The sequence below is a fragment of the Channa argus genome, chromosome 11, assembly GCF_033026475.1.
Source record: "Channa argus isolate prfri chromosome 11, Channa argus male v1.0, whole genome shotgun sequence".
NCBI classification, from domain to species: domain Eukaryota; kingdom Metazoa; phylum Chordata; class Actinopteri; order Anabantiformes; family Channidae; genus Channa; species Channa argus.
In genome coordinates, this window is record NC_090207.1 from 12,078,201 (window position 1) to 12,094,171 (window position 15,971).

Genomic DNA, 15,971 nt, shown 5'->3' on the forward strand with positions numbered 1-15,971 from the left:
ACAAAGTTTATATGCAAAACAGAATCATATGTATTCGACTTGATGAGCTTTTGTCTAATCCAGCATTGTGTTGAAGACATCTCATTAACGAATACGCAGACTGCCATGAAAACTTTTATTATCCCCAAAGCAAATCTGACACGTGCAAAACATGTATGTGACATACATAAAGACCAAAAGAAAACAAAACAATTATTAAAGTTAGTACATGTTTTTATTTATCATAAATATAGTTTGCACTGCCAAGCCAGAATCAAAATCACTGTCCTCTAATTCAAAGCAGAAATATTATCATACATCAAATGTAAACATTTGCATCTCAGGTTCCTTAGTGATGTGGCTGTAAACACTTGGTCATCTTGAGCACGTGCACAATAAAGGTCACATATTTATAGACATTTACATGTTTATCTACACTTAACAAATCTAGAAAGCATAGAAAAAATAAATTCCATTGCATTATCGTTACAATATGTATATTAGTTTATGATTTGCAAGAATTTATTATCGACCACATGTGGCATTTTGGCTGCATCTCAAAAGCCTTTCGCACCTCTGGACCAGCTGTCCACAGCTTTCACTGCAGCTGTCTGTAAAAACGCAAAGCCTTGATCCCCCTCATGCTTTTAGATGGAGAGCGTCGACCGCAGTGTGACGTGGCGAAAAATGAAATGCAATATAACTGCTAAGATACAGCCTTCATCTGCAGTAAGTGGCAGGCCCACAATCTGATCTTTTTAAAGTCGAGTAAGAATTAATAAATACTTTTCTCTTTCTGATTGATAAATGAAAGGACATTTAGAAGATTCTGGGAAAATGGCTCTAAACACTCAGCTTATGTCTGAGTGGGTAAGTGACTTCAACAAAGATGGAAGGGAGAAAAATAGCTTGCAGAGTAAGTGCTCCATTTCCTGAATGCGCATGTGAATTTAGAGTACACCTTTCCTCTATCCTCACTAGAGAACACACTCATCCTTTTTCATGAGAAACACCAAAGCAAAGCACAAATTAAATCAAGCAGTAAGCATGTAGTGAAATCTGAAAAAGCAGCAGCATATCCAGAAAACATTGACCAGGAATAAGTCAACATGAGGCACATTTCAGAGAGGAGTCTGTATGAGTGGGTTTGCCACGTGTCTTGGACTATACAATATGTACACAGCAGACAGGTGACACAGGTTATAAGGAATAAAAATCACTTCAGAAGATGCATGAGAGACAAGGCCATTCAATTTCCACTGCTTTGGCTACATATGGTAATGCAGAAGCAGCAGTTTTTTTTCTCAATGCATTTTGGAGCCTGGACAACTCAGCCTAACCTCTAGATTTAGGACATTCTATGGCTAGGTAATAAAAAAAATATAGATATATTATGCATAATTAAAAAGTTAATTTTATTGAGTTTGGATTATGACATTATTTATGGGTCAGAGGCCCAATTCAGCAGCACAATGAACTCATGTTATTATTCCTGGTAACAAAATGTTAAAAAAATAAAAAATAAAAAACACAAACCAAAAAAAACATAAGGCAGAACTCAGCTCACCTGCAGCAAAGCCTATTGTCAAGTAGGACAGTGAAATAAAAGAGATGTAATGACACAGAAAGCAAATGTTTTTGCACCAAAATCAAGTCTACATAACACTAAGAGTTTGCACAAGAGTCAGATGGTAGATCCTAACCTCCGACAGTTCACTTTTAATAATAGATGGGCCAAATTATTTATTTATTCAGCTCTCCTCCCCTCTTCTCTCCTTTCCTCTGTCTAACTAGTCTAGTTTCTGTGTCTGAAAGAGAATGCACCTTGGTGGTGAGGGAGATGAGGGCAGCTTCAGTGATCAGAGAAGATCCTATTTTAATATCTAGCAGCTATACACAACAGACTCCCTCATATGTGTCAGACAGACAGACACTGTATTTCTGACATGCTGTGATATGGTCCCCTCCTTTCTTGTCATGGCAGGGGGAGCAGGTGTTTGATGTAACTGTGGGCTTAGAATGAAAGGATGTGGTTTCAGTAGGAGGCTGGGTGGAATCTGCAAAGCTGCAATTGTTGCTTGTTGGGAATCAGAGCACTGATGCGATTATGTGAAGAGAAACACACTGAGCTCAATTTAGAATTTGGTTAGAATTTTCACCAGGTTAGGATATCACTAGGACTTGTACCTGTGGTACATTTTGCTCATGTGTACTGTTTTTCTTTACCCTGCATTCTTTCTGTTCTGAAAATAAGAACATTAATTCCCAGTGTTCCCAAAATGCATTTCCCCCCAAGTTATGATGCCAGGATCTCATCTTGCTCTTATTGATTCCAGGCTGGCTAGTGCTTTCAAAGGAAGGGAAAGAAGAGGTTTTTTTTGTTTCTTTTTCAGACTGGTTCAGGGAGTCAGGAGTCAGGGGATGATGGGACCGGATCGTCTACTAAAATTAACAACTTCTGCCTTACAGCAAAAAAAAAAAAAAAAAAAAAAAAAAAGGATTTTCCCCTTCTTAATAGATTCTTCTAGAATCAGACTTATAGCTACACTTACTTTTTAATCTTTTTAGGAGGTTTTGTTATAAATAAGAGCCTTAAGGCAGCTGCTGGCTTTTAACTGCTTCTGCTGCGAATTTAACCCCAGCAGTTCTATTACCATTTAAATCTCTCGATCACTGAAGAGTGCCTGCAGTGGTAAAACTGACTGAAATGAGAAACTTAGGAGAGTAAACCCGTCAGGCTACCACCACTGGGATGGAAAGCTTGAGGCTTGGGAGGGCAGAGAGGCAAAGCACTGTGTATATAATGTCTGGAGCAGAGTGTCTTGGTCTTTTTACTGTCTGAGAACGTAGCAGTACTGATCTAAAAAGAGAAACTGAACATTTTTCTTTATGATCTCCACGCTTTACTCACTGAAAATTAAAGGGTGGAAAACCCCTGCCCACCCGTTTCACAAGCTGCTTATTTATTTGTTATAATTTTTTTTAAAATATAATAATATTATTCAGCAATAGTTAAAACATATCCAGATTGATCCACATGAAACCAGACCAACTGACTCAACAAACTCCTGAAATTGTGTTGTTGACTGTGATGATGAGGCTAAGAAGAAGGAAATTACTTTTGCAAATTGCGACATCTGTAATTTATTAAATTCTCCAGTGACTCAAATTAGATTTTCTGGCACATCATTTTATTCCCACACTGCACAGTTATTTAATACTGTCTACTAATAAAAAGGCAACAGAGCAGTGTGGCATATATTGCTTAACACATCTACAGATGGACCTAAATTAAGCTCCCAAAACTTACTACTGTGTAACTGGAGTCTTAAAAAACCTTGAGTCCTGAAATGGGGAGGCCTCTCAGGTGAGTGGAACAAATATCTTCAACACATACAGCAAAAGTCCAGTTGTCTTTAACCGACTACTGTTAGACGTTCCTGATTACTGAACCTGTTTAGAGGCATCCTGCTGTCAGTGCTGTCTGCTACAGCTGCCAGTGCTGTTCCTCCACGTCTTCTGCAGCTGCTGGAGGTGCTGAAAGGCTCTCTGAGTGATGTTAAGAGCTGGGTGGACCTTTCTCAGACTGGGCTCTCCGATCAGAGACAAACCACACAGCCCTAAATAGGCATGGAGAGGATCTGATGGAGAGGAAATGAAGAGAGACAAAATGAGAGGAATAGGAGCAACAACAGAAACAGATGCTAGGTCAGAGATGGTAATAGATAAAGAAGAGTGTGATGGTACTCACTTCAAATGAATCAATATAACCAAATACTACACATAAAAAAGCCATTATGCAGAACGTAGCATAAGTAGATATAAATAATGCACCAAGGCTTGCCCCATGACCTTTTGCTTCCCCTGGGATCCTAGTAAAAGCTCTACAGGCCAGTGAATGGAGCAGTAATTGAATTATAATGAAATGACTAAAACATTGTGATCAATCAAAGCACCATTAGACGCATCAATCAGGATTCATAAAGACTCCAACTCAAGGTTGTAGACGTTACACAGTGACGTATTTGTACACCAATTAACACATGAAAGTTAAATGTTTCTCAATATAGCTTGTTCCATTACTATGGTACTATCACAGTATCTTCTCATTAAAAGTTGGTATGCAATAATAGTGAATTATTATCCAACAATTACATTCTGATAGGAGTAAAGGACTAATAGTCACATGCTGGTCCCTCCTCCGCTATATTTTTCTACACTACATTATAACTGTACTGTTGGTGTATTAGTCTGTGTACTGGTGGTGTTATAGTTTATACGGATTTGTGATGCTATTAATAATTATAACATCGCATCTTTCTTTAAACCAGTTATAACTGAATTTTGTTTCCGTTTGAGACACAGCAGAAACAAGCTCAACCCAATACTGATGTTTAAAAAGAATATGGCAAACTTTTTAGCATTACCAACAACTTTCTTAATCAAACATACAGCAGGTGCAGTGCAACAAAAATTGATTTCTTGATATTTGGCCCAGGTCTGCTTGAAAAATACATAGAACCTTCCTTTGTTCTAGGTTATTGTAACCCTCCTATGTTCCCCCATCAGCTCCCATACATCAGCAATTGTGTATGCCTGTACCATATAATACACAAAGTCCAATGCTATCTATGCCCATACTGCTTTAATTGTTCAGTAATATTTAAAAGGCTCTGTCAATACAGTTTCTCTTTTGCCTCATTGTTTCTTTTAGCCCATCTTCCCTGCCTTGTTCCTGTAATGTGAGGAGCTCGATCTCCTCTGTCCCCGGGCTACATATGAACAATCACCTCATCAATTACACATTACAAGGGCAAGAAAGAAGACAGGAACACAAGTACACAGGTATGTAAGCCACAGAAGTTTAGGGTTACAAAAGGTTTTCCATTGATCTCAAGTAAAACTGCTAACCGCAACTCCACCCTGACCTCTCTCCACCTGTGGAGGGTACAGTCGAAACTATTCTGCCCAAAGAGACAAAAACAAAGAAAAAATATCCAACTGCTCTGCCATTTTTGTCCTTAAAAACCTTTGAATGTATTGAAAAACAAAACGAAAAAAACTAAACAAAAAATAAATCATGTTGAATAGTAAGTTCTACTTCCATCCCTATTGCCAGCAGAGTTGGGATCCTGTGTTAAATGTAAATAGACAACAGAAGAAAATACAATGACTTGAATTGTCCCTCAATTGCTCGTCCAAATGCGGGACAAAACATTTACCTGGGTGACTGTCGGGCCATTTGGCAAACCCCCCCACCAAGCGGTCCTGTGTGGACAGGATAAAGCTCCTGTTCTTGTCAAAGTTGGTAAACTGGAACACATCTAACAGCTAGGACAGAAGCAAGGGCAGAGAAAAAGTGTGAGACAAAAACAGAGGAGAATGAAAGAGAAGTTTGATTATGGGACCAAACCAAAAACCTAAATACAAACATAAAAAATGAAATACAAATGAGAGCTTTGCCAATTAGTATCAAGTAGTTGTGTGTATAGTTTTTATTTTTAAATTGATTTTTGCCATCTATAGTGTTGACAATATTAAGCTTCAATGTTTGCTGTACTGCACTTTTGCTACGTACAAGCATTTTGTTAGAGTGTGCACATTTGTCCCCCAGCACCTTTTTGACCCAGAAATTCACAGTTTTCCTGCATTGTGTGTGTGTGTGTGTGTGTGTGTGTGTGTGTGTGTGTGTGTGTGTGTGTGTGTGTGTGTGTATCTGTGGCTTACTCATAGCTATTTACAGTGCAGTTCACAGTTTACTTGATCATGTGTGGGCATGTGTGTACCGCTGGCATAGTAATGACCCACATGCACACGTTTAGTCACAAGTTTTTTTGGATTGTGTGTATGTAGATAAGAAGCATTAATCTATTTGTTTAGACAGTCTAAAAATATACAGTACAATATTATAAAATGCAGCATATGATTCAATCCAAGCTGGTAGATGCAGAAAGCCAGCTTGAACTCAACATGTTAATAGAGGAGTGAATATCTGGAGTCTGTGTCGATTACACTAATCGTACCTCTAGTGTAGCTCCCACCCAAAAGGAGTAGCATGTGTCTACGGGTTTGTTGGGGCGCCCATGGAAGCCGTTCTGCTGCCTCATGATACACCAGCGCCGGATTCTGTCCAGCTCCCGGTGGCTCAGTGCCTCCTCCAGTCGCTCCATCAGACACAAAGTTGCTATGGCGCAGTATGTCCAACCACCTTAACACCCAGACAAGAGGATGTGAGCAATTCAGAACAAATTTAAAAAAAAAAATGATGCTAGCTTTCAACCTAGTTACAGTAGTTCACACCGACATGTTTTGAAGACAGACAAAGTGATTAGAGTGCAGTGCAGTTAAAACAGAAGGTGTGTGGGCCCTTTCACTGCCAAATTTGTGAGAGCATGCTGCATCTCTCACTCCCTTCTTCTTAAGTTGTCACAACGTACAACTCATTTTCTGCATGATAATGTAGAAATCTATTCCATTGAGTTAACTGGCCGCTGTTTATACTTTTTGGCATAAAAACAGAAACTTCAGTGGAATAGAGATGATTTAGGTCGACTGTTTGACCTCACACTGCAGTAATATTATGGGTTGTTTTTAAGCCAAATATGGAGGAAAGATACCTTAAACTCAGACAGCCTTTATAGCTGAACTCTCTACTAACATCAGTGTTCTCCAACTGATGACAGGCTGTTATCTGTGCTGCTGCAGGCAGCAGCTTTCCATCACCTTCTACAACCTAAATGTCAACTGCTTTTATTATCAACGCCTTTAAAATTACAACCATCCCTGGCTCCCTGGCTGCTTCTGGGTTTGTGTGTGCTCATGTGTGAGGGGTAGAGAAACAAAAAAAAAAGAAAAAAAAAAGAGGGTGGATCGGGAGCGTAAAGCTGCCAATGTGCTACAATTGCCTCTAATCACCCATGTCTATCTCACTATGTGCTGTAGGCACAGAAGGAACATGTATAATTCTGAATGTTGCTAATTTTAAACTATTTACTCTAACAGCTGGTTTGGTAAAACCATATGCTCTATAACAAAATGGAAATAAATCAGAAATATATATTTATATAATGGACTGAACCAGTACTGAAGTCTTCCCTTTAGCACCGTTTACTATAAATCTAACAAATTTAAAGGTTTACTCAACAGCTACAATATACTAAACATGAAAACCAACATTTAAAGATTTTTCCACATGTATTTAATGAAAAATTAAACAGTCATCAGAAAATAAACAAAAAACTAACAAAAAACCCCCAAAACAAACAAACAAAAACAGCCAATTGATGAATAATGGGACGTCACTATTTGTAATATCGTTAACTGGACAGTAGTTTAGACACAATTATCTGCAAAAAACAGTGTAAGAGTGTGCGTACATTTAAACAAACAGTGTGGGAGGCCTTGGTACAAACACACTTCAAGGGTAAATGGGTGTCTACTGTACATCTCTACCAAAGTGTATTTAGAGTTGGCGAGCTTGAAGAAGAGAGCTGAGTCTCATGAAGCCTGTAATCATTTATCTCTAGTAGGGAAATTACAAAGGTGCACTAGGATCCATCCCTCCAAGCAGTTTTCATTATATATATATTTAATTTATGCTCTCAGTGTTTCACAAGCAGACAGGTAATGCTACTTTATCCATAGTCATCTCTTCAACATAGTGATATTCCATGATGTGCTTTGAAATGTGTGAGTGTGTGGATGTAAGTAGAAGGCTTTTGTGTCAGAATAATAAGGTTTAATTTGAGTGGGGTAGGGATTAATGAGGACAATGCATCTAAAGAGATGGATTTTAATAGCTAATCCTTTAAACCAGTTACTCCCATCAGTCACTTTCGACACTGTAACACACCCACAGGCCTTTAGATGTGTAATATGTAATATGAATGTGCATGAATATGAATCTTTTGACCCAATAACCAAATCAGTATTCCTACATTAGACTTATGAATGTGACTCGCTAGATCTGTTTTTTCCCCCCGACTCTTAATACCTAACATCCATCTAATGCACACGATGATTTCAAACTCATCTGTAACCAAGTACAAACCATTGGATGATGATCATACTCACCGTGCGATTCTCGCCCAGCTCCTTGGCCGAACCCACTGTCATAGGACTGTGAAGCACAATGAAAAGGCAACTTAATTAATGTTACTCAGTAATATGAATATTTTCTAGCAAGAAAGGCTAATGTCCACGACAAACCACTGAACTAAAGTACATCTGAAAAATACATTTTGAATAACATGTAACACCACCAAGCCTTTCATGTTGATTGGACAGGCATTGGAATGCACTGTACTGCTAACCTGTTATGTATAATGTAATATTTCACTTGAGGCCTACTCAGCTTATCAAATCACAACTGAGTGCCTCATCAGCACACGTGCAAATTCATATATTTTGAAACCAAAAGTCAACAGTTAAAAATTATATATTCTCCTTAAGGTTACATCAACCAGTGGACCACTGGGTCCAGAGGAGCAGGGCAGTGCTGTCCTGCTTTAAAAACACAAGTTAAGGTTACCACCTGATCCGCAAGAGCCACTGTTCCTTTCCCCCTCCCCCCTGAATATGCCAGCTCAGATGAGGGTGGAGTAGGTAGAGACAAAGTATATTGTTATTTCCCAGCTTCTGTTTGAACACACCTGATCCAGGTAATCAGCAGTGGGTACGGAAGGGATAAATAGAAAACAAGCAGGGCAGTGGCTCTCAAGGAGTGATGATGGCCTGGTTATTTCTGTGATTTCTTGTGTACTTCTACCACCTCTGCACAGTATTACATTTTGCAGCGTATGAAGCTGTATAGGCACAGTCAGCTCAGAGTGGCCATGTCCTCCAAAACATTATAAAGACCACCAGTGTTTACGGTTTGGCCAACGTATGTAATGAAATGATGAGAATTAGATAATGAGACCATCTTTCACTGTTGAAGAACATGAAAACACTACCTTGCATGAATTGTTTTGATTTGTCTCACCCAACTCAGATGTAAAAAAAAAAAAAAAACACTAGGTAAGAGCTGAGTTAAACATTAGTCAACAATGTGACAAAAATATCACTCACACCGAAGCATGTTGTCTTTACCTCCTGGTGGGGAGGAAGATTTCTGCTACAGCTTTAAAATCCTGATGCACTGCTCAACCCCCTCCATTTATTATACATGAAGTGCCACCTCCTGATGGTAGGTGTCCTATTTTTCTCATTCGACACTGCTTTGAATGGTGCAAACACAGTGTATGTTTTTGCTTAGAGGTGAAGCTGTCGGTCTGGAGTATGGGTCTCTACTTAAGTCTACATTTAAAAATGTGCTCACCAAACTCCCCCTGATGTACTCTATGGCCTTCTGGATATCCATTCCTGACCAGTCATCGAGCATGTAACAGATACTGGCTGCACAGTATATGAAGCGTATATCATTTTCACTTCCTTCTGGCACTGCGTAGAAACTGGGAACAAACAGACAAAGGCAAACAAAGTCAGACAGAAACGGGTGTTAAAGGCACAACTGGAAATGAGCTAACAGAATTAGCAGCATTTTCTACAAGTCTTATGTCAAAGGCATGAAAAAAGGCCCTCAGGATTATAATACTGTACCTGACAGATATATACAAAATGTCTGAAATGTGTGAAATTTGGAAAATGTTACCACATTACCTAACCTGCTTTCATGTCAGTCAACATTAACACTGCTAGAGATTGCATGAGCTTGGGAATATTTGAACTGACCTGCCGTCCTCCAGCTGCAGTGCTCTAAGACCAGCCAGACAGGCCTGTTTGTTAACACGGCTCAGATCGTCTCCCAGTATTAGCAGTGAGCACAGCCCAGTGTAGGTCATGGCTACATGGCCACTGTCATATGGATGAAGCACACCTGGACCCTGAACAATATGACAAACAAGATGTTATTCCAGAAACAAGAGAATACAGTGATTATTCAAAAATCATCTGGAGAAAACAGATAACGTGTTTAGCCATCTTAAATTGATAAAAGGGTGCCTCTTGGAAATTTCCAAAAAATCCACACCACAATCTCAGTGGACATAAGTAATTAATACAAAAGTGAAAAATGCATTCACACAGTTTTACAATATGACCTGTAGTATTACAGCTGCTGGGTGATGAGAATAAACTGGAAAGGGGCCAGACCCCTTAGGAAGGGAATATACTTGTGCTATGATTGAAAAGGCTTGAAATCATAATATTTTGAGAAGGAATTAACGCAAATAGAAAAAGAGGAAAAACCTTGGATTAGCAGTGAAATTGATCTTTAGACTGAGACAAAGGGAAGGAATGCTTTGCATTTACTATGCAAGATAATTCAAACATGCAATCACGTCTTTAAACAGGATGGGGTAAGGAGGGGCATCACCTTGGTGCTGTAAGGAATTCCTATGTGAGACGATCCTCGAAACCCACAGCGATTTAGGTTAGACTCTGGAAGACAATAACAGGTCAAAGGCAAGATGGTTTGAGAAACTGGGTCTTGGGTCAAATTAGGTCTCAAACTGTTTTTACTGACCTTCAGCAAGCTGCTGCAAGAGCATACAATGTGATGGCCTGCTATTAGTAAAGACTGCTGCTGCCATCTATTGGCCATGATCAGGATATAAAATATATATTGGGGCCACACGGATGTCAAACAATATAAAGATGTGTTGTATCATATCATAAATCATTATGTAATCCATCATATCACAAAATTGTAGACTTTTTGAGAGCTTCATTATATAGTTTTAATCATTGCTAATGTGCATTTAGTAAAAAAACACAACTTAATATACGTTTTGTCTATTAACACTTTTTCTATTAAAAGCTGAGTAATACCTTTGTCTTGATTTACTGTGTTATTGTATTTACAACACACCTAAACTCATCTGGAAACCAACAACACATCCATAAACAATGGCTAAAAAACTTCAATTTCCCGATTTGTGACACATTTGGAAATCAAGGGAGCAGCAAAAACCTGAGACTACCGGAGCATAGCTATCATGAGGAGATTTCTTGAATAATTAACTAACTGGGCGATTAAACAGATGGCACAGAGTGGCTTGGTAGAGGCAAAACTAAATGTAATATTTAGAGTGCAATTTTTCCAGATGAACAGAGGTACAGTTGGGACAGGTTAGGAGAGGGAAACGCCTGGAGGCCAAAAAGAATAAAAACATTTCACAAAATTTGAAGTTGAACATAAATGCTCTAAGGCAGTCACCTAAATCAAGCCGCCCATTCAGCAGTGGCCTAGTTATCGCTGTCACACACTCACACACACTAATTTGCATCAAAGTTTTCATTATGTGTTCAATGTTTCAGCTTCTGTTATTCCACAGGAATCTCTTTATGTTGTTACGAAACTTGTGTTTTCCTTGCTTTAATCTTTTACATACCACCACCCACACAACTTAAGGTCTCTGTCTTAGAAATAATAAAACTTGTATGTTTGTGTTTGTGCTTTATGTGTGCTCATTACAGCAACAAGCCGAGTAAGTCTTTCTTGACTTTGTAGCCTCTGTAGTAGTCTTCATACTCACAGTATTTTAAAAAAACAAATAATAGAAAAGTTTTAAAATCCACACAGCAAATAACAGATTATAACAGATCTGCTAAATAACAGTTTATCAACTTGTAACTTTATTTGTTAAGCGCTTTAAAACAACTAGGTTGACCAAAGTGCTGTACAGGTTAAAAACATAAAATAAGAAGTATACAATAGCATAAAACTTGTGATAACAATAAATAACAGACAGAATAATATAACGAACAGATAAAAATAACAACTCAGACTGTGTCAAGGGCCAATGAAAACAAGTGGGTTTTAATAAGGGATTTAAAAACAGGCAAGGATGAGGCCTGTCTAATGTGCAAGGGCAACTCGTTCCACAGTTTTGGAGCAGCTACTGCAAAAGCTCGGTCTCCTCTGAGCTTAAAAGCAAATAAAAGAAGTTTTAAATGGATCCTAAATTGCACAGGCAGCCAGTGAATTCAAGATAAAAATGGGAGAAATATGCTCATATTTTCGAGTGCCAGTTAAAAGACATGCAGCCGTATTTTGGACAAGCTGCAGTTGAGAGATTGCCAACTGACTTACACCAAGATAAAGTGCATTGCAGTAATCCACCTGGGTGGTAACGAAGACATGGATTACTGTTTCAAAGTGCTGCTTTGTAAGAATGGGCTTGACTCTGGCCAGCTGCCTCAGGTGAAAGAAACTAGACTGAACAACAGACCCGATCTGGCTTTCGAATTTCAGGTCAGTACTCATTTTAAGCCCAAGGTTAATAATTTCAGATTTGGCATATTCAGCCAAGGGTCCCAAGTCTATCAAGTTCATTTACTGTTGACCAACCAGCTCTACTAGAAACCTGCTCACAATTACGTCAGCTTACTTACAGTCAGGAGTGAAAAAGTGAGACTTACTATCTTCAGTAGGCAAAACCTGTAGTGAGTAGATCCACTCAATCATGACATCCTTATCAATCACATCTAGGGCATCCAGCACGTCAAGACCAGAAAGAGCAAAAAATATGATCGTTAACCTGGAAAAGAGGAAGACATCCTGTTCACTTTGACTCAATCAATATAAGGACATAAAGTATACCAAAACTATAAATTCATATTCAGAGGGAAAGAACACATTTGGAGATAACGTAGACTGAAGAAATGAACAGTCGACCTACTGGAGGACCAAATTCAAATTAAAAGAATATATTATTTAAACATAAGTTACAAACAAGCTGGTGCTCAAGTTCAGTTTGTAGCTGTAAAAGGCAGCTGAGCTTACGTGAAAGACGTTTAGGTTTACAGACGAAGACCAAACAAACTCAGAGCCAAATTTAAAGGAAGTTTTTTCGATCAAGCCAGTTTGCTATTATGAATAAGCTTTTACCGCTGACTAGCAAAATGCACAGTGCGTTACGCCCCGTTACACAGTTAAGTTTCCTGTTTCACTGTAGCCAGTCTGTCATAGCTACCATAGCGTTAGATGATGTTAGCAAGCAGGCTAAGCTATGTAGCTCTAGTCTCCATTCAAATCCAATCGGTGGGTGAACCAAAGCTAGCTCGGATGCTAGTCAGGTTCTTCAACAACACGTTTGGCTTAGAGCAATACTTTTCCTTCCAGTGTGATTACCTGGTTGTTTCCAGCGAGGCGTATCTCTCGGGTAACACCTGAAGTGTTCTCTGGAAGAATCGTACATGTCGATCTCTTAAAAAGTCTATTTGTTCAAATTCTTCAAACTGGCTCTCCTCTTCCGCCATGTTTGCGTCCGTACCTATGAGGAATCTTTTCCGGTGTTCTGGTACGTTTGCTGTTTCAAAATAAAAGCTCACAGTACCGCACAATGTAATGCAAACACAAAGCTGGATAAATGCAGAGGGTTGTGTCAGGAAGGACACCCGACGTGAATCGAAGCATGAACTCCATACCGGATCGTTCGGGGTCGTGGTTAGAAACTGTTGACTTACAGGGTGCAGGTGGAAATTGGGCTACTGTTGAAGACGGAGAGGAGAAAGGCGTATCTGTAGGCGCAGAGAGAAAGAGTGTAGGACTGACAGTCGGGACTTTGAATGTTGGAACTATGACAGTAAAGGCTAGAGAGTAGGTTGACATGATGCAGAGAAGGAAGGTGGATATACTGTGTGTACAGGAGACCAGGTGGAAAGGTAGCAAGGCTAGAAGCTTAGGAGCAGGGTTCAACTTGTTCTACCATGGGTTGGATAGGAAGAGAAATGGAGTAGGAGTTATCCTACTCCATAGTTATGGTTTGCGAGGAATGTTGTAGAGGTGAAATAAGTATCCGACAGGTTGATGAGTCTGAAGCTGGGAATTCAGGGCGTGATGTTCAATGTTGTGAGTGGTTAGGCCCCACAGGTAGGATGGGAGATAGAAGAGGAGAAATTCTGGAGTGAGTTAGATGAAGTTATTCAGAACATCCCCAGAGGTGAGAGAGTGGTGACTGGTGCAGATTTTAATGGACATGTAGGTGAAGGGAACAGTGGTGATAAGAATGATATAGACAGGTCTGGTCTTCAGGACAGGAACGCAGAAGGACAGATGGTGGTAGACTTTGCAAAGAGGATGGAAATGGCTGTAATGAACACTTTCTTCCAGAAGAGGCAGGAACATAGGGTAACATATAAGAGCGGAGGTAGAAGCACTCAGGTGGAGATCTTGTGTCCACGTTGTAAAATGAAAGAGATCAGTGATCGCAAGTATTGGTAGGGGAGAGTCTAGCCAGACAACACAGGATGGTGGTGATGAAGATGGAGAGGACAAAGGCAGCGCAGAGGATGAAGTGGTGGAAGTTAAAAAAGGAAGAATGTTGTGTAGTTTTCAGGGAGGAACTGAGACAGATAAGGATGGAAATGTATTGACAGGTGCCAGGAGTGTGATGGGAAGATGAAAGGAGTACTGGCAGTTGGTCCTGATGAAATACTTGTGGAGGTATGGAATTGTCTAGGAGAGGTGGCAGTAGAGTTTCTGACTAGTTTGTTTAACAAGATCTTGGAGGTTGAGAAGATGCGCGAGGAATGGAGGAGAAGTTTACTGGTGCCGATTTTTAAGAAAAAGGGAGATGTACAGAGCTGTGGCAACTACAGAGGAATAAAGCTGATGAGCCACACAATTAACTTGTGGGAAAGAGTAGTGGAAGCTGGGCTAAGGGCAGAGGTGCATTTGTGAGCAGCAATATGGTTTCATGCCTAGAAATAGTACAACAGATGCAGTATTTGCTTTGAGGAAGCTGATGGAGAAGTACAGAGAAGGTCAGAGGGAGTTGAATTGTGTCTTTGTAGATTTAGAAAAAGCGTATGACAGGGTGCAGAGAGCTGTGGTATTGTATGAGAAAGTCTGGAGTGGCAGAGAAGTATGTTAGAGTGGTGCAGGACATGTATAAGAGCTGTAAGACCGTGGTGAGGTGTGCTGCAGGTGTGACAGAGAAGTTCAAGGTGGAGGTGGGTCTGAGCCCATTCTTGTTTGCTCTGGTGATGGACAGGCTGACAGATGAGGTTAGACAGGAATGTCTGTGGACTATGATGTTTGCGGAAGAAATTGTAATTTGTAGTGAGAGCTGGGAGCAGGTGGAGGAAAATCTAGAGAAGTGGAGGTCTGTTCTAGAAAACAGAGGAATGAAGCTTAACCGCAGTAAGTCAGAATACATATGTGTGAATGAGAGCGACCCAGGAAGAATGATGAGGTTACAGGGAGCAGAGGTGAAGAAGGTGCAGGACTTTTAGAGAAACGGAGAGTGTGGAAAAGAGGTGCAGAGGCGAGTGCAAGCAGGTTGGAATGGGTGGAGAAAAGTGTCAGGTGTGTTTTGTGATAAAAGAGTACCAACGAGAATGAAAGGAAAGGTGTTCAAGAAGGTGGTGAGACCAGCGATGTTGTTCGGCTTAGAGACAGTGGCACTGAAGAAAAGACAGGAGGCAGAGCTGAAGGTAGCAAAGCTTAAGATGTTGAGGTTCTATTTGGGAGTGACGAGGATGGACAGGATAAGGAATGAGGACATCAGAGGGACAGCTCATGTTGTTTTGGAGATAAAAGTCAGAGAGGCCAGATTGAGGTGGTTTGGACGTGTTCAGAGAGACTGTGAATATATCGGTAGAAGGATGCTGAGGTTGGAGCTGCCAGGCAGGAGGTGTAGAGGAAGACCAAAGAGGAGATTTATGGATGTAGTGAGAAAGGACATGAAGTTAGTTGGTGTGAGGGAAGAGGATGCAAAGGATGGAGATAGATGGAGGCAGATGATTCACTTTTGACCCCTGAAAGAAAATACAGACACAACGAAAACTACACTACTCACAAAAAGTTTCAGGTGAAATAACAAAATGCACCTAAAATGCACTAAAACACAGGTTCTCTAAACTTTTGAAAGCACATGTCCAACTGTTCAGTATTTCAGTACTTCTAGCATAACATGCTGTTCTCTAACAAGGTGGTTAACTGCAAAAATCAAAATGTGATCCATGAATCGACCACTCAATATTCT

At 39.9% G+C, this 15,971-nt stretch overlaps 1 protein-coding gene across 1 annotated transcript; it reads right to left on the minus strand.

The window, feature by feature from the left end:
• Window positions 1-2,782: 2,782 nt before the first annotated feature.
• On the minus strand, window positions 2,783-13,283 carry pggt1b (protein geranylgeranyltransferase type I, beta subunit). The gene is made up of 9 exons (XM_067521662.1): window positions 13,115-13,283; window positions 12,403-12,521; window positions 10,355-10,419; window positions 9,712-9,863; window positions 9,299-9,431; window positions 8,053-8,098; window positions 6,003-6,187; window positions 5,202-5,310; window positions 2,783-3,620 (listed from the first exon to the last, which is right to left on the minus strand). Exons 1-9 carry the CDS (start codon window positions 13,240-13,242, stop codon window positions 3,454-3,456), a joined length of 1,104 nt encoding a protein of 367 aa, XP_067377763.1. The 5' UTR covers window positions 13,243-13,283; the 3' UTR covers window positions 2,783-3,453.
• Between the last annotated feature and the right edge of the window lie 2,688 nt (window positions 13,284-15,971).